Source organism: Euprymna scolopes, chromosome 30 (assembly GCF_053919585.1).
Source record: "Euprymna scolopes isolate OS-2025 chromosome 30, ASM5391958v1, whole genome shotgun sequence".
NCBI lineage: Eukaryota > Metazoa > Mollusca > Cephalopoda > Sepiida > Sepiolidae > Euprymna > Euprymna scolopes.
In genome coordinates, this window is record NC_136511.1 from 30999169 (window position 1) to 31018720 (window position 19552).

The following is a 19552-nucleotide window of genomic DNA, read 5'->3' on the forward strand; positions in this document are numbered from 1 at the left end:
TTCATAGCGTAATATTGTTTATGAATGATGGAAATTTATCTACTAACTCATCGGACAAAGTTATGTTCCTCGAAACAAACAGTTGGAGATTTTTTTCTTGGATTACAAAGAATAAATGTGTGTAAAAGAGAATGGAAATCTTTAAAAATCATAAGAACAAATATATATATATATATATATATATATATATATATATATATATATATATATAGACAGTCATCTTGTTGCTTAACTTCCTACATAGTATCCCTACAAATTATATCCCAGATATTAGCCCTTACATCAAAGTGGCACTGTGCGTTGTTTAGGGTGAATATATTATTATGGAACTATATTTGTGACAATCAAGCAAAAGAAATCCTTCCGCGTTTCATACCCCTATAAATTCGTTAATAATTATTATAGTATATAATTGTCAGCGCATTTAGGAAACTTGTTGCTTATTGCTGAGCACTTTCAGTTGAAATAAAATCGGTCAATTTAGCTCTTATGCATAGATTATCATATAATGATTCGATCACTCTGACAGACGTTAAAGAGCATTTATAAAATAAATGTTTAAATTTCAACAATATTTCTCGCGGTTAACGGTGGCCGAATGGATTTAGTCCATGCTAATGGTGTTAGATATCGCTAGTTGCCGGGTTCGAATCTACTGACCGGTGTTATCGCGACACTCTGCACTTATGATTCCCGAAAGAATGAAACACTAGTGTATGTAGGCATTTAATAATTATTATAGTAAATAATTATATATATATATATATATATATATATATATATATATATATATATATATATATATATATATATTAGCAGGCTGCCCGGTGTTTCTCTGTCATAAATACGTATCAATATTTTAATTCCTGAATCCATACAAATAAAAAAGTAAATTTATGTGTGTGAATATTTAACAGGTAAACTACTGGTCACATAACACTGAATGTTATAAGGAAATAGTGATTATACACGAGTAAAATCTTTGTTTAGGCTGATGAATAACGCGTACAGATATATAACAGCAAGTTGAAATGTGAAATGTTCATTTCAACTGACGTAAAAGTTGGATGATAATAAAAAATTTTCTGTCTAAAAATAACCAATTCTGTAGGTCTGCAAGTGTTTTTTTAGAAACCAGTATTTGCCTCTTTACATTACACGGTGGAACGATATAATTGTCGCCCTAGAAAAGACGGCAGGATTCCATTTCCATTTGATGAAACCCGGGTTTCTCTTATTGTTGCAGATCATCTACCGGTTGGCCAGTTGTGCACAAATCCAAAGAGCAACAATGACATTTTTTAAATAATTTATCTACGAATAAAATACCATTTTTTCGATATTTATTTTTTCATTAACTTTTAACATTCACATTCGAAATATCGACTTTTATATGTTCTGGGAGAGAGAGAAATAGAGAAATAGAGAGAGAGAGAGAGAGAGAGAGAGAGAGAGAGAGAGAGAGAGAGAGAGAAATAGAGAAAGAGAGTGTAGGGGGAAGATTTGTTAAAATATGTGTACATTTAAAAACCCTCTACTAAATATTTACGGCCGATGTGCATCTGTGTTTACAAAATTCCAACGTAAAAATCCGATCAGATTTCGCTTTGATTATCGTAACCCAAAACCTATCAGCGCACCATCTTTTTTCCTCACACCTGGATTTTTTCTTTTTCTTTCTTTCTTTCGTTCTTTATTTTGCACACAGGTGCGATAACTATTTTTATACTTTTAGATACATCTTCCTATTCCTATAAGAAGCTTTGTCCGTTCGTCCATCATTCTCTCTTCAAATCAAACTCGTATATATATATATATATATATATATATATATATATATATATATATATATATATATATATATATATAATTATTCTAACTAGAAGACAAAAATACTCAAATTGAAACAGATTTTATAATAGAGATAAAAAGGTATATATATACATATATATATATATATATATATATAAATTCTTTCTTGTTTTTCTTTAAACCTTAATCATAATTTTCTATTTTACTCTATTATAATTTATTTATTTATCAGCATAAACTTAATAACTTAGTTTTTATTTTATTTTATTTTAATTTTATTTTTATTTTTAAATATTTCTAGGAATATCTACCTGACACACGACTAGAATGCTAGTTTTACTTTGGTGTCTTTAACTGTTCCCTCCCCCTATTTTGCTGATGAGGAGACTTTATTATTAAAGGACAATATTTATTGTCAATATTTACTGTCAATATTTATTGTCAATATTCAATGCCAATATTTATTGTCAATATTTATTGTCAATATTCATTGTCAATATTTATTGTCAATATTTATTGTCAATATTCATTGTCAATATTCATTGTCAATATTTATTGTCAATATTTATTGTCAATATTTATTGTCAATATTCATTGTCAATATTTATTATAAATATTCATTTTCAATATTTATTGTCAATATTCATTGTCAATATTTATTGTCAATTTAAATAAAATAAACATAGTTTCTAAAACGATCGTACAATCAATTGGATTTTGTTTGTTTTCCCTTTGAAACTGATTTTTTATTCAAAATTATAAATCGTTTTTGTCCCTCCTAGTACTAGTCTAGCGGTACTGATGAGTTGTGATACAACGAAATAAGATTGTATGTCGATGACTACAAATATTTTAAGCCCCCATCTTTAGGTAGAGCACTATCGTAAATAATATCCCCCACTACTTAATTGGCCGAAGAATGCGACGCTCACTGGTTGTTTATAAACAAGCGGTTAGAGCACTGTAAAAGTCGTGGACAAATGTTTGTTTAAATAGACATTTGGCGATAATTGACGGCCGCCCCTACCGTGGGTCGATCAGTAGAACTGCTGACTGTCAACGCAATGGTTCTGGGTTCAATCCTCGGCTTGGGGGAGGTGTTAATCTAGCGGCACTGTAAGGTTGTGATACAATGAAATAGGTCTTTATGTCGATGACTATATATATATATATATATATATATATAAAAGTGAAAATGTGTGTGTGAAGACACTTCTAACCATATATGTTCAACGAATTTTTTATCTCTACGCTTGAAATTTGCTATATAAGATAATCAGACGTGTAGAAAACTTTTTAATCGGTTTTCATCCAGAAAAAGGGCTGCTAAGGTAAAGATAAAAAATGTTATATGGAAGTCTCTCTTCAAATGATACTCATATTTGCATAGCAATATGTGAGAATGTGTGTGTATGAAAATAATTCTAACCATATATGCTCAACGGATTTTTTTAATCTCTAAGCGTGAAATTTGGTATATAAGACATGTGGAAATTTTTTCATTGGTTTTCATATGAAAAAAGAGCTGCCAAGAGGTAAAAAAAAATGTAAATAGTACGTGGGGTTATTGGATTGTGCATCTGTTTGACAACTGTTTCACGAATTCACATGCGTGAATAGTTCACGTAACAGATTCCTTATGTTAAGAATAAGTAAGTTTGAAACACTTTTTAAAGATCGTTTCAAGATGGTCATTGAATTTGAATCAATATCTTTATGTTTTGGTTTCGATCTTAGCTTGACCATTTTTTTTTTTACTTACAAGAAGTGAATTGTTTAGAAAAAAATTATATTCGCAAGGGCATGTCTCAGTTTCCGTATGAATAAAAATATAATGTTTACGGACAACGGTGGGAAAAGCAAAAGGAAAAATAATTCTATGGAGAAATAATATATATGACTATGAGCGTACGATTGTTTCATAATATATTTTAAAAAAATAAAATTCCTTCTTTAGTACTGGGATTCGACATCCAGTAGAAACCAAAATCGCTACTTGGATGCAAGAGATTACTATTTGTGACCATGCATTAAAAAGATTGCCAAGATATTGGTTTACATTACATTTAATTTTTTGCATCTCAGTACAGTCAGGGAAGCATGTAGCAGGAAGAGAATTCCAAAGTCTAGCTGTTCGAAGGGAAAAATTATTAGAATAGAAAGCTTTCTGATATTTGGGGATCTCAACAGTGAAGGCGTTGTAAGGGATATGTACCTCAACAGAGCATGTATGCAAAGAGTTCATCAGAATCAGAGCAGATGACATTAACATATTTGTAAAACAGGCACAGTAATGTAACATTGCGGCGAAGGGACAGCGGTTGGAACTTAATTGTCAAAGTTGGACCTGTTAGATTTAAAACTCTTTTTTGGACCCTATCCAAGAGGGAAAGGCTAGTGGTAGATGCACCAGCCCAGATGCATGGGTGAATGTTGGCCTTGTAGAAGAAGAGGATACCCTCAGGTATGGGTAGTCTTCTAGCACAATAGAGATAACCCACTTTCTTTGGATCAGTAGATTCAAATAGAAGATTAACTCCGTATATATATATATATATATATATATATATATATATATATATATATAAATATACATATATATATATAAATATACATATATATATATACATATATACATACGGACTAAATATTTGTAAAGCAATATCGCCTGAAGAGATCTCTAGTTACTTGTAACTGGCTGACCGAAACGTGTTCATGAATGTGTAGTGACATTTTAATGCTTATGTCAAACAAATAATATATATATAAATTATATATATATTATACAAATATATATATATATATATATTATCAAACAAATAATATATATATACATATAAAAATTATATATATATATATATATATATATATATATATATATATATATATATAGGAAAAGATAAAAGTGATAAAGCTAAACTTATCTTTTTTAAAATACTTACCCTTCTTATTTTTATATAATTCTTAATTTTATATTTTACACTACTTATTATATATATTTTTCGTATTTCTCTATTATCCTTCCTATCCTCTTTCAAACTACTCTTTGAATATCCTTCCTGTCGCTGTATTTCTAATTTAACGTCTTTAAGCCAGCTTTTTTTGTTGTTATATAAACTTGGCTCTTTCTCCACATATGATGAGAAAAAATAGGCTTCGAAATGCGATGGGCAATGAGATTCGTTTTTCATTTGTTTTATTGATCTGATTCTGTAATAAAGTTTAATGTAACATCTCTTCTTTCTTTATATTAATTACGCCATTAACCGCGTAGAGCTTTTACTATCTTGAGAAGTTTTTTTTTGCTTAAAGATTAGTTGTATCTCTCTCAATTATAAATCTCTCTCTCTCTCTTTCTCTCTCTCTCTCTCTTTCTCTCTCTCTCTCTCTCTCTCTCTCTATATATATATATATATATATAAGTATGAATGTGTGTGAGGACACTTCTCAACTTATATACTCAACGGATATTTGATCTACAGGCTAGAGTATCAGACATGTGAAAAACTTTTTAATCGGTTTTCATCTGAAAAGGGGGATTCTAAGGGGGTTAAAATTGAACATTTGGTACCTAGCGATTGTCGGATTTATGTCTGCTTGCTGACTGTTTCAAAAATGCGCATGCGTGAATGTTTCACGTGACGGATTATGATGTTAAAATAAGTAGGGTTGAAAGCACTTTTTAAAGACCATGTTAAGCAGTCCTAATAGTTATTATACTTAACTTACAATCTTTAGGTTTTGTTTCCGATCTCAAATCGAGTTTTCTTTTTTTTTTTTTTACTTCCAAGAAGTGAATTGTTTAGAAAAAAAAAACATGATACTCGCCTCAGTTTTTTGCCTGAATTAAAATATATTTATACGTATTTTACGACTGAGCAACGCTGGGTACATCTGAGTACATCTTCTAGTATATATATATATATATATATATATATATATATATATATATATATATATATATATATATAAAATAGCCACATCTGAATCATAATGAGTCTATGCAGATGAACGACCCAATCTCTTTCTCTATCTTCAATGCGGAAATGTCGTCTGCCTTCAGCACTTTCCACCGGAAATGGCACGCTCTTCATTTGTTGAGTTAATTTTAGTTTTATTTCCTCATTTCACCCTTCAATTCTTCCGGTGGCCATTCACAACATCCGTTTACTATTTTAGTTTGCTTTGCTTCTTCCTTCTTTAGCCAAAGTCACATTTAAATATGCAATAAACTGAAATTCACAAGTTTATACCAGTAACAATATCCTAGTAGAGTACCTGGATATGTTAAGCTTTTGCTGCAAGTACGAAGGAAAAATTTGTAAAATTTTGGTAAAAAAATAATGACTCAGTATTTACATTAGAGAGTAAGTAACGACGATGAATTGTCATTATAATTCGTATTATTTAGATTGTTCGACTACTGTTCTCGTTGTGAGTGTTATTTTCACAAACATCTCGGTCAGTCACATTTCTGACATACTTTAGCTGTCGCTTGTCAAAGTCGGTAATCCTTCCCTCGGACTCGGGAATCCTCACGAAATTTCGAATAAAACCCTTTATTTAATCCGCGTTGGATGATAAAGGGTTTTGCTCGAAATTACGTGAAGATTATCTAGTTCGACAGAAAGATAATTGAATTTAAAAAGATACATCATTATCATCATCCTATAGCCTCAGCCGAGATAGAACTCACTACGCCTCTTCAGTATTACCTATCTGTCATAGCACCCAAAACATCTTCCTTGGAGATGAATGTATCTCGTTGTATCCTATCTGGAAAAATTAACTTATGTAATCGATTGTGAGATGATGGGTGCCTCCACAGTACAAATAATGAAACAAGTTCATTTGTGGCACACTGAACACGTCTCTTGCAAACTGACGTTGAGCTATTTCGCCATGAGAGATTAGGTACTCTTCTCAAAAGACGTGTTTAACATCTATCCAAACGAAGCTGTTGTGTTGCTGAAATAGTCCAAGTTATATATATATATATAGTGCAAAATTTTGTTGAAAATTCAAAGACTCACGTTTCCTTTTTTATAACCTTCGTTTATTTCCTGGATTTTTCAATTACAGCTGTTTCATTTATAGGTTGGCAATTTTACGATTCATATTTTCGTAAAAATATCCTGTCCCCATCAACTTCTTCAGATGTTTATCCATTAGATTTTTACAACAAATGGTATATTTTTAACATGATGAACATCGTATTCGGGTAAAAAGATTTCCACAGCCATACTTCCTCACTTCCTCCATCTATATATATATATAAAGTAACTTTATCTGTTTGTGTGAGGAACAATCTATACTAAACTACTCTATCAATTTTTGCTCTACGGACTTAAAACTTGATATGTAGATGATTTGGACCTATGAAACAAATTAGATTTGATTTTTAACGGTGAAAATAGCTGCTAAGTAGTTAAAAGAGGATATTTCTTAAATTTCCCCTAAACTTTTCCTTATTATTCTGATTATATGATAAAGTGATACCTTTTATTGCTCATCTTTTATTTCATATTAGTGTTTGCTCCTCTTAATTGTGTTGAGCTTTTCCTATCTTAATAATAGTTGTTTTGTTAAACATACGTTCTTTGCTAACATAATTATATATATATATATATATATATATATATATATATATATATATAATTTCATGGATGCACACAAACAAAGGCGTGCAGTCGTATGAGTGACTTCTGTTCTTGTTTGGCAATACTTTGAATCCACGACTTATTTCGTAGCAATGTTGTCTGGTGTGTCGAACTATTTGATTCGTCATAAAATATTCTCATTTTAGCTTTGTTCATAAGTGGAAATACGTTTACAGTCATGACAGAATCAACGCATCGCATGCTAAATCCACAAACCGCGCCCAACCATCGTGTTATGTGATACCAGAACACGATAATTATTAAAACTTGATTTCTTATTACTATTAATAAAAAAAAACTTGTACATTATATATCATTACATATATCGGTGGATGAGAGGACTAATTGCGGTTCCAACCCTTTTTCTCAAGAATATCAGTGCATAAATGATCATAAGTGATCCAATATTTTAAAATAACAAAATGAGAATCAGACGGAGAAGATTTAAAGATATTTTTACTAAAAGATGTTTCATCGAAATTGTATTTGATGTTGATCACATCAATTACTTTTAACCCATTAAAGCCTACTGTCCAATAAACAAGGCGCCAAATTATTTCTTGCTAAGTTATATATATATATATATATATATATATATATATATATATATATATAACAGAACTACTTAATGCATAATTGCACTGAATAAATAAAGGATAAACTTTATTTATAACCATTAACTTCTCTCCAAGAGTTGTTGAAACCCTCTTAGAAATGTTTGTAAAAATTATTACAATTCTATTTTTTCGATGATGTATTATTGCCAAAAGTTTAATGTACGTTTGTATGGTTGGAGGCAGTTCACACAATGTGTACATTTTATCTCGAATGTATAGGAATTTTTTATTTCTAAAATATATTATATGTATTCATGGTGCTATTTATAACATAATCAATACATCGTTTTCTAAATGAAATAATGTTTTCCTTTTAATTTGTATATTAGAACCCATTTTCAGTCATGGCACTAACTTTCAAGTCAATAGTAAAAAAATATATCCAGGAATTTAACTTGTATATCTATTTTATATTTATTTTTGTCAGTACTTTACGGTTTTGTTTTATTTTTTTTTTAATTCAGGGTGAAAAAGGATCTGAAGAAAATGTTCACCCGTGGCGAACAATGCTCGGATTGCGATGAAGGTTTTGTCTGCAAGAACGAACTTTGCTCAAGTGAGTAAAATAACAGGATAATCAATTCTTTATGATAATCCATTCTTAATGATAATCCATTCTTTCGATGGTCATCCGCGTTGATGCAACGAAGGGCCAAAGTTCACAAAGTTTTTAGACTTTAGAAATTATTATTCACACATTTTTTAATCCAAATTGCATTCTCATTTTGGTTTTATTTCCAGATTTCGCCCACTACAAATTTCAGCTTTATGTGGCTCTATTCGTGCATTTGTACATTTGACAACAGTTTGGCAATCCGTAAACGGACATCTTCCTTCAATAAAGACGAACAGGTCATTTTCTTTCTGCAGTTAATTTATATATAAAACTGCAAATCATATTTGTTTGTTCTCAAATTCTACTGAAGGTTTATCAGATGATCCCTCCCTACAACCGCATAAATTCTGAAACAACATTATAAAAAATATATACAGTATATAATATATAAAGTACATTTCAGTTTGATCAAAAGAGTACAATAATATTGTATGATATGTTTTTGTACAGATTTAGTTGGATCTTAATTTGCATATGTTGAACGTCATCGATTAATTGTAGTTATTGCTAATAGCTAAATATTAAATACAGGAAAGTAAAACAAAACATAATTAAAAACTCATCACTCATCCAGAACTTCCCTCCTCCCACGAAAAAATAAGAACAAAGGAAAATGTCTATGATGTACATACACATTACGGAAAGAAAATATCGTATACCAAAATTCACGTAAATTTATCAAATCATTTTATTTTTATAAATATACTTTTTAAGTAATTTTGAATTTCTCCAGTTACACCCTTGTTAAGTATGCCTTTCTAAAATTTTGGTTTGAACTACCTTCCTTGTTCGTTAGGTCTGTTTTCAAGATGATGCCGCGAGATTGTCGCTCACAGTTTAGCCATAACATTTTTATTTTCTCATTTAAAAATAAAACTATTTGATCAATTTGCGTGATTTTTGGTGTAGAATATTTTCTTTCTATCACAGGTACATCATACAGATTTTTCGTTATTTAGTCTTTTTTAATAGCTGGATTCTGTAGAAGCACCGAAAATTCTTACACTTGAGTCGCTTAACTCAATTTACTTATGACGGTAACAAATGCTCAAGGTTTGCTGTTATTGTACGGAGTTTTCAAACTGAAAGTGAATGTGGCATTTTATTCCTGCATTTTACATCAAGATATCCAATGGACAACGAAAGAGCTTCGTCCAGGCGAAATTGTGCATTTACCGACCAAAACGCCTTCCGGTTTTGAAACTCCTTGGAAGTAAACGGTGTTACTTAATTTAAAGACCACCACTGAAGATATAGATATATAGATCCAAACATAAGAATATCCGTAAGGTGTTTTTTACAGAAATAATTAATATTGATAGTAAAATATTTCGTTAGATATAATAAATAAGAATATATGTAAACTCATCTTTTAATAAAAATTTATCTACATAAGATTTTTTTCAGTAAATATGTTTATCTACTAAAACATTCTTACAGAAATAATTAATACTGAAAATAAAATATTTTGGTACTTCTGCCTTTATTAACCCGCATTTCCACGGGTCCGACCGGCAGAAAAAAACGAAAATCGAATTATATATATATATATATATATATATATATATATATATATATATATATATATATATATCGAGGATGACCCACTTAAAAGTAGCCTTATCTATCTAATCTTTCTCTTATGTACCAACTGACACCACAATACAAAATGCGGTTCTTTTTCCAACAAGATAGCGCTACACGTCTCACAGATCATTGACACGAGTTCATGGCATATTTACGGAAGAGAGAACAATAAGCAAAGGGTTATGGCCACCTCGTTCCCCGAACTTGTCATCATGCGATTTTTATCTTTGGGAGGGGGGGGCTTTAAAAGAAAAAGTTTATGCGAATAATCCTCACAATCTAGACCAACTGAAGGAGAACATGACGAGGACCATCAGGAGAATCATCAGAAAATATCTAGAGCCAGTGTCTGCAAACATTGTTAAACATGTCCGGAAATGCAAGGAGCACTTCCAGCATCTTTTATAACAATACAGGTATTTTAAACAATGCTACATGTAATTAAACAATGCTACATGTAATTAAAACAATGCTACATGTAATTAAACAATACTACATGTAATTAAACAATGCTACATGTAATTAAAACAATAAAAGTATGTTCATCTTTCTACTGCGCTTTCTGGGATACTTTTAAGTAGGCCACCCTGTATAATGTTATTTCTAAAAATTTACTTACAAAAAATATGTTTCCTTGTAATTGTATACGATTTTTTCTTAGTGCTTTAAAATTTGATCAGCGCTCAACATATTCCGACGATTTACGTGAGCTATCGAACTATGCTGAAGCAACATTCACGTGAATGCGAGTCAGTGAAGAAGTACAATATTTTTAAATCAAATAAATTAAGACGAATGTAATTAAATGACAAATAAATTGAAGGAATGTTTAAATAAATGAAAAAGTAAATATAATGTTAACATACACGTAATATAGCAGGGTTCTTTATATTAAGTAACACCGTTTACTTCCAATAAATTTCGAAACCAGAAGTGGTTTCGATCGAAACAAACTTTCTAGCTTTACATCTGAAAATTATTAATTCTCCAAGAGAAATATTATCGCAAAAACGGCGATCCTCTCACACACGCCGATCTTACTTAATACGAACGCAAATCTTTTTTGTACAAGGTAGTCACCACTTATCAAGGCCAAGAAGCCACTCGGGGATAAGGGTTATTGCGTGTAACGTTAGTATTGGAGATTTGATAAAGTGTCTTACTTAAGGTGGCAGTCCATCAGGAATTTGTTTATGTTGGACTTGAAACATCCAGGTTGTAGTCAGGTGGGAAACAGGTAAACGGAACAGAGTTCCAAAGGCGTGCACTTCTAAGAAAGAAACTTTGATCATGGAATCTACGCAAATGCTTCGATGTTTTTATTCATAGTTTTAAGGCAAGATGTTTGATAATCACGAACGAAGAATTGTCCCTCATTATTTTATTATTTTGCTCGATATACATCTACCTTATGCAACGTGTACGCCGTTTTAACCACCAACTATATTTTAGTTTTAAAAAAAAAGTTACGCTACTCCGAATTATATTAATTAATTACTCTTACTTTTTCCACGATTCCTCTGATATTTGGCGAATATGTTCATGTTATTCTATTTGATGGTTTCAGCTTGAGATCAGAAAGGGTTCAACAAATGGGCCAAGTTGATGCCAAATATGCATACACAAGTGTTCTATTAGCCGAGTTGTGATCTAAATGATTGTGACCTTGAGAAAACCTACCAGAGATTAGAGCAAAGTCCCTTTTCCATATCACAGCCATCCCGATATTATACAACTGATGACAGAGAAGCCGTTTTAGTGTTACTTAAGAATTAGGGCTTTTGTTCTATCAGTCGAAAACAACAGGCAGAAAACTGTTAAATCCGTGCCCTCAACCTACTAGACAAGAGCGGCTCAAACTAGTCATGTGAACATGAGTATCAGTCCCAAGTTAAGTTTAATAGAGATGAGGGAAATAAATAAATTAGAAAATGGAATGCGAGAAAGATGGTTACTTTGGAAGAAAATTATAGAAAATTACATTTTCCTTGTTCGAGCCTCTGGAAAGAATAAAATGGCTAAAACTATTTCAAGCATGCTCAAGATTTTTTTTTCATTCACAAATTTGATTGTTTTAAAATTTTCACACTTTTTGTATTCTTGTTTCCAGTTTCACAATGTCACCTACGATCGTTCAATGATGTTTAATGGTCAATTCCATTTCGTTTTACCCTTTACACACGAGTCTTCAATTCTCCCTAGTCAAGTCACTCTTTTCCACGCATGCATAACCCAAAATGCACACATTTATATTTGAGAGCGACAAATCTCTACTGATCTACAAGTACGTGTTTTGTTGACATATTTTCGGATTAATGATGTCAACGGCTTTTCGAGTTTTCTTCGGGCAAACAGAATCACTAGAAAGAAATACTACTATTTCGAATATTCTGAACTGACCATAGTAATGAGCAAATAAATTTCGAATGTTTCGCCGTTATGATCTAGAATGATCAGTAAATTGTCTAGATCAAGTAAACGATTACAGTTTTGATCTAGAAAAGTGGGAGAGTGGAAAGTGGATATTTCATTTACTTTCGGCTGCCTCGTATATATCACTGCTTTGTTCTATTCTTCAGTCCTCACATTTCATGAGCGATACTTCTGACAAAAAGGGGAGAATTGTTGTTTTCTGGGTCGCAATCTATTCATCCAGCTGTTATAGCTGACTAGTTTTTGAACTTGAATTAGTTTTTATTTTATCACCTTGCATCAAATAGCTTCATGAATTGTCTGAAGCTATTTACATAAAAGCGAAAGACATAAGATGACACAAATAAAAAATGTTAGCCATGGAATGAATCGGTAACAAAATTCACAATCATTTTTGCAATCAACCAACTGTTGCAATATTTTGTATATTTAACCAAGGGAGATAAACACGAACAATCAGATACCAGAATCGTTATTCAAAATTTACTAGATCTCTTTCAATTCTTCATTTAAAGATTTTCTTTTTGAAACGAGAAGAGAACTATGCTCTTCTAGTCGTGACTAGATTAATATTTTTTTATCTGGAATTCTTCACATTTTTCTGCGGAAGTTATTTCTTTTGGCTGTTGGTTGTTTTTGTTTTACGGCATATCAACCCTTTTCAGGTTATTTAATGCCGAATCCGGTGATTTTGAAGAAATTTTTTTAAATAGAATATATTTGTTTTTTGCAAGTCAGTTTCTATTTAACCCATAGTTGGGACCCTAATAGATACTACATCTCCGGATCAGAGTGGACCTGGGAGCAATGGCAATTAAAGGGTGGCTCCACACTCCCCGAAGCCCGCAAGCTGGGGCCTCACCATCGGATATAGTTTAAAGTCATATCCAGGACCCCCATTGAGGGACTTTTATCCTCTGCAGGGGGGAGGGCAGTCAGCGTATTCTAATGCCCCATCGACAGGGCCGATTTCTTTTGGCGATACTTTTGGAAGCATTTTTCTATTACAAGAATCGCTTTTCACTCAAGAGGTTTTTACCCAATTAATCGCGTTTATTTTGAAGGATTTGAATCTAAATTCGAATTGTGGCACGTAAAATTTTTGGGATATTAAAAAATATAGAAACTACAAAAAGTTATTTAGTCAAGTTGAGAATCTTGAATGCAACTGTGTTTTTACAGAAGCGATACAATGTTTAGACGATAGAATATATGTCTGATAATGCGAGAAGCCCTGGATGATAAACACAAAATTAAGGCATATTCAGAGAGCATTATTTATTAATTAATGTGAGTGTATATGGTTACATATGCCCAACAGTTATTGTTTTATATTCATACGATACATCTGTGCATTTTTTAAAATTTTTTTTTAATTACATTTTCACCCCAAACAAGGCAAATTGCCACTTTGGTGTAGGGGGCTACTATCAGGGGCAACAACTACTGGGGTACTATGTAGGGATTTGGGCAGCAAGGTGTCGGTTCACGTTACACTTGAACTTCTGCACGTCAGTACTGTTGGGGAAGCAGGGACCTGGAATGGAATTCCAGAGTCTTGCGGTTCTGGGGAAGAAACTATTGGAGTAAAATGATCTTTTACATCTAGGGACCTCTACAGTGTGGGGGTGGGATCTAGTAGCCTGTCGGGTTTGTCGAGGGTGCTCGCGTCGTGGGGGCACAAGTGATTGCAGTTCATCAGAGCATTCACCACTAAAATACTTGTAGAACAGGCAGAGGGATGCAACATTTCGTCGATGGGACAGAGGCTGAAGCTTAGATGCCAGTTCAGGGCCTATCAGGTTTGCGACTCTCTTTTGAACCTTGTCAAGGAGCGAGAGACTAGTAGCAGATGCACCAGCCCAGATGTGGCAGCAATACTCCATACATGGGCGAATGGTGTCCTTATAGAGGTACAGGATACTTTCGGGTGTTAGTAGTTTTCTAGCACGGTAGAGAGAGTCTACCTTTCTTGCAGCGGCCCTGGCAATGCCTTCAATGTAATTGTTCCAACTCATGTTTCCTGTGAACGTTAGGCCAAGGAGTTTGAAAGATGGACTCTCAGATAAAGAGTCGTTGGCCATTGCTATTGGCGGTAGAGAGGGTTTCTTGTAATTATTGAATGAAACTAGTTTAGTCTTGGCAGCATTGAACGCGACCAACCACTTTTGTCCCCATTCCACTACAGATTGGAGGTCTTCCTCTAGTGTTTCTGCCATTTCTTTAGAAATGTGTTCATTCGTCTTCCTGTCGTGTCTGCCATAGAGTGTAGTGTCATCAGCATATATACCCATCTCAGAGGCAATGTTGTCGGGGAGGTCATTTATGAATATCAGGAACAATAGAGGTCCAAGGATAGAACCCTGGGGCACTCCCGCATTTATATCATATTGTTTAGATGTGCGACCGTCGAGGACTACCTTGTGAGTATTTCTAGAGACGACATAAAAAAATTGTTAATAATGCCAATTTAATCTCAAACAACTGATTGCGTGAGTTTGTTGTCCTTCGTTTTCAAGTTTGTCTTTTTTACGGACCTTAAGTCTGGCTATAAATGTGCACAAGAATTTTATTTTGGATATTGACGACATCAAAGGTTTCTATTGAACAGAATTGACGCACAATTGTCACAATTGATTTTGTCTTTCCTTAATTCTTAAAAGGATTCTTACACTTAATTCCCTTGACTTTCTTTCCTTAGTTTTACTACAATTTAATGATGAGAGTAACTCGTGCACAAATGTTTGCTGTTACTGCATCTATCTTTCAAATTCAAGAGCATTGGATACGGCTTTTTATTCCTGCTCTTTACATCAAGATATTCCAGTTAATGAAGGATTGATTATGTTAAAAAGAAAAAACACACACACATTTTATAGACCTAAATCTGAACGTCCAGAGAACTTGTATTCATTATTTAATGTAAGAAAACTTTATAAATTTAATCAGAAAATTATTTTCTCTCAGAAAGAATCGTCTTCGAAAAAACGGCGAGTCTCACACACCTCGATTTTAATCGATACGATCGCAAGTGCTTCTATGTTTTTATTTATAGTTTTTATTCTCTACTTCTGATGATCCTATTTGGTTATTCTGATATTTTGTTATTCTGCTATTTGGTTATTCTGCTATTTGGTTATTCTGCTGGGTGTATATTTAACATATAAACATAGAAGTACACGACTATCTTCAGTTCTGCTTTCATTTTATTTATATTGCAACGAATACGCTTTTGAAATATTAAAGCAGTTGCTCATGTATTAAAGGGTTTATGAATAACACACCCATAAAAAGTCAATTGGTAATAAGATTCACAATCATTTCTACAATCAACCATGTTGATACTGTTGCAATATTTTGACACAATATTAGAGTATGATCACAGAGAATTTGTACTTGATATATTTTTAGCCAAGGGAGATAAGTACGAAGCAATAAGATACCAGAACCGATATATACAATTTACTGAATCTCTTTAAATTATTCAAGGGAACTGTACTCTTTTGTGTGGCATGTATAGATAGAAGTAGAGACTGCATCGTAAAGTTAGCTTATTATAAGGCCTAAATCAGACTTTGTAAGATATTCATGATGATATGCTAGAATCCTAGCACAAGCGAGGTCGATATATTTGATGAGGACACATTGGAAAACGTACATTATGCATCACTGGGTAAAATTAGTAACTTAGCACCCATCCTTAAAAAACGATGTTTATCTATAGGAAGATGATATATGTGAACCTTATCTTTTTTATCCGGTCAATATTACAAGGCATGCATAAATTGTTTTTATATTATTTTATATTTTTATTCTGTTTTTAAAAATATTTTTTTATAAATTGTACTTTAACAATGGCAATTAAAAACGAAAAATCTCTAAAACATTTATAAACTCCTGAGCAATGTCGTTGTTGAATGCCATTTTTATATGTTGTACTTATAAACACGTGTTTAAATGTTTATTTCTGAACACCTTTTTTTTTTTAATAATGATGACAGTGGTTTTAAACTTTGGCAAAAAGGCCTTCAATTGTTTGTTTTCTTTTGTCGTGCAATTACGTATATAGTCTTTCTATAAATCCCTCGACCGAGAAATGTCGACGAAGCTGCCGAAATAATTTCTGATAGGCCAGAGTGCTTCTTCTTTACTGGATTCTTTTAACCTTCCGACCTTGTGTTACACCTTTCTGTGGTAGGAAGGAATTACATACTAGCTTAATTTTTTCTCGTCAAGTAACGCTTTGTGACCAACCATAATTATGACTACATTCTCCTCCTGCGTTTATGATAAAACTCTCTACACATTTCATGTGTGACCATTAACTACAGCAACAGTCATTTCCAATAATGGTTGTCTTAGATTAAATCGGACACAAGATCAAGCTATAATGTAACAAATACTCACCCGAGGAAAAGGGTAAGTGAAATTTTCAAATCGATGATACAAGAGTACTATTAAAAGACTGAGAAATATGATTAATTTGAATTATTCGAATTAATCGGATTATTATTATTATTATTATTATTATCATTATTATCATTATTATTATTATTATTATTATTATCATCATCATCATTATTATTATTATTATTTTGATTTGTTCTCATTTTGGTTCTCATCATATCAAAAAAACGCAATGGATCCGGATTCATTACTATATATATATATATATATATATATATATATATATATATATATATATATATATATATATATATATATATATATATTGGGTTTTTCGATATGTATGGCTAGGTTTCCTTCCTCTTATCTATTTGCCTCTCTGGTACCTAAGGTACTTAAACTTTTATGCATTTTTATTCTCATAGCATTTATATGCTAATTAACATGTCGCAGAATGGATCTTGTAATCTTAAACTTGTTAATAGTTTTTCTTTTTCTATTTTATTATTTAATTCATCTTTTTTTTCTTCATATATTAGTAGAAATAGTAACCGTACATTTTTTTATTGGGGAAGTGGTATCATATGAACCATGTATTAAACAGCTGTCCTGTTTTAAAATCTCCGAAACAGTTACATGGTAAGCAGCTGATGATCCTCGTTTTCTAGTTACAAAATTTTAGTTAAGGGTTTCTCTTTTCATCCTTATGTAGTTAAATTCTGTTTTAAATTGAAGACTTTTGCGAAATCGGCTTATGCAAATGCTTAATCTATTTTTATTTAACAATTTTAGTAAAGGCTTTTTTTTTCTTTCTTTCTTTCTTTATCCTTATATAAATGAATTCTCTTTTGTCATTATAAACATTCTAAAAGTCGGATTATGTAGGTGTTAAGTCTGCGATAGGTTAAAGTTAAAATATATTTTCTTTCCAGGAATTTAAACTGTATTCTTTATTTTTATTTTTGCGTTTTTTTATTCAAAGCAGCTTTAAACTATATATATATATATATATATATATATATATATATATATATATATATATATATATATATATAGTCTAAAGCTGCTTTGAATAAAAAATATATATATACATATATATATACATATATATATATATATATGTATATATATATTTTTTTTTTTCACCATTCACCTATAACATCCAGTTAAAATGCACCTGAAGATGGTCGGAGGTTGCGTCGGCCAAACCGCTTTGAGAAAAACAACCAAGATTAGAACAATAGACTAAACAATCCAAATACAACAAAAATAATAATTATCAATCCTCATCACAAAAATAATATACAAACATCATATTATTATTATAATAATAATAATAATAATAATAATAATAATAATAATAATAATTATTATTATTATTATTATTATTAAAATAATAATAATAATCATGATAATAATAATAATAATAATATTCAGCGTTTGTAGGTCTAAATACTAGTATTATCTGCGAAGTCTCGTGATATAATAGATAAAGTTCTAGATAAAAATCAATGGTAACTGACATTGTTCTGGAGGTTGAGGTTTCGATCCTCAGTGCGGAGGATAAAAAGAATACAATCGCGCATTATTAAAATTTTCTCAGATTGTGCATCAAAAAACGAAAATAGGTGTAAGATTTCATTTGAAATTCCGTACAGATTCCCGAGTTTGACAGAAAGATTCCCGAGTTTGACAAGATACACTTGAAGAAGGTTCCATCGACCGAAATCTTGTGTAAATGACACTACAGATAAAACGAGTAGTTGAATAATCCAAATAACCCAAATTATTAATCCTCATCTCAAAAATGACATTCAGGAAGACCTAACAGATATTTGGTGACATTTGACTTGCAAACAACCATGTTGTAATATGCAGGTAAACATTCCCACGAGATTGTGTTTCGTAGGTAAGAAAAATTAAAGAAAAACTGTTCATGGAAGTTAGGATTGCTTTTAGGTACACATTTTTGCATGAGTTTAATAAAGGAATTGTATCCTTTCGAAAAAACAAAACAAAAAAACACTTGGTGGTCCGATGAACAAAGTTTGAAAACCACTGATTTAAAAGTTACTTTTTTTTCATTTGTCAATGCATATTATTATTATTATTATTATTATTATTATTATTATTTTGGTTGTTGTTACAGGGTGTTCCAAAACTCTTGGTCACATTTCAAGGCCTCATATCTGCTTCACTATGAATGCTAGACGAAAGTGGTGCCATTTTAAAGCTAAATGCATTAAGTTTTTTGTAAACTATTGATTTTTAAAACTTCTTTTCGGATCCTTATCCTTAATAGTTCTTGTGATCTTCAAAATGTGCGCAAGACTTTTGGAACATCCTGTATTATTGTTGTTGTTGTTGTTGTTGTGTTTTGGTTACAACTTTCTAAGTTTTGAATTCCAGGAAAGACTAAT

At 31.5% G+C, this 19552-nt stretch overlaps 1 protein-coding gene across 4 annotated transcripts in view; it reads left to right on the top strand.

The window, feature by feature from the left end:
• The window catches only part of LOC145254557 (peptidase inhibitor 16-like), a 398175-nt gene that overhangs the window by 329148 nt on the left and 49475 nt on the right, over positions 1–19552 (top strand). For 2 of the 4 annotated variants that reach the window (XM_080113088.1, XM_080113086.1), the window contains exons 4-5: positions 8554–8645; positions 19542–19552. The exon at positions 19542–19552 is cut by the window's right edge and continues 16 nt beyond it. In XM_080113088.1, the coding sequence (XP_079969214.1) occupies positions 8554–8645; positions 19542–19552 (103 nt within the window). The remainder of the gene's footprint in view (positions 1–8553; positions 8646–19541) is intronic. The other 2 variants (XM_080113089.1, XM_080113087.1) reach the window with 1 other exon arrangement.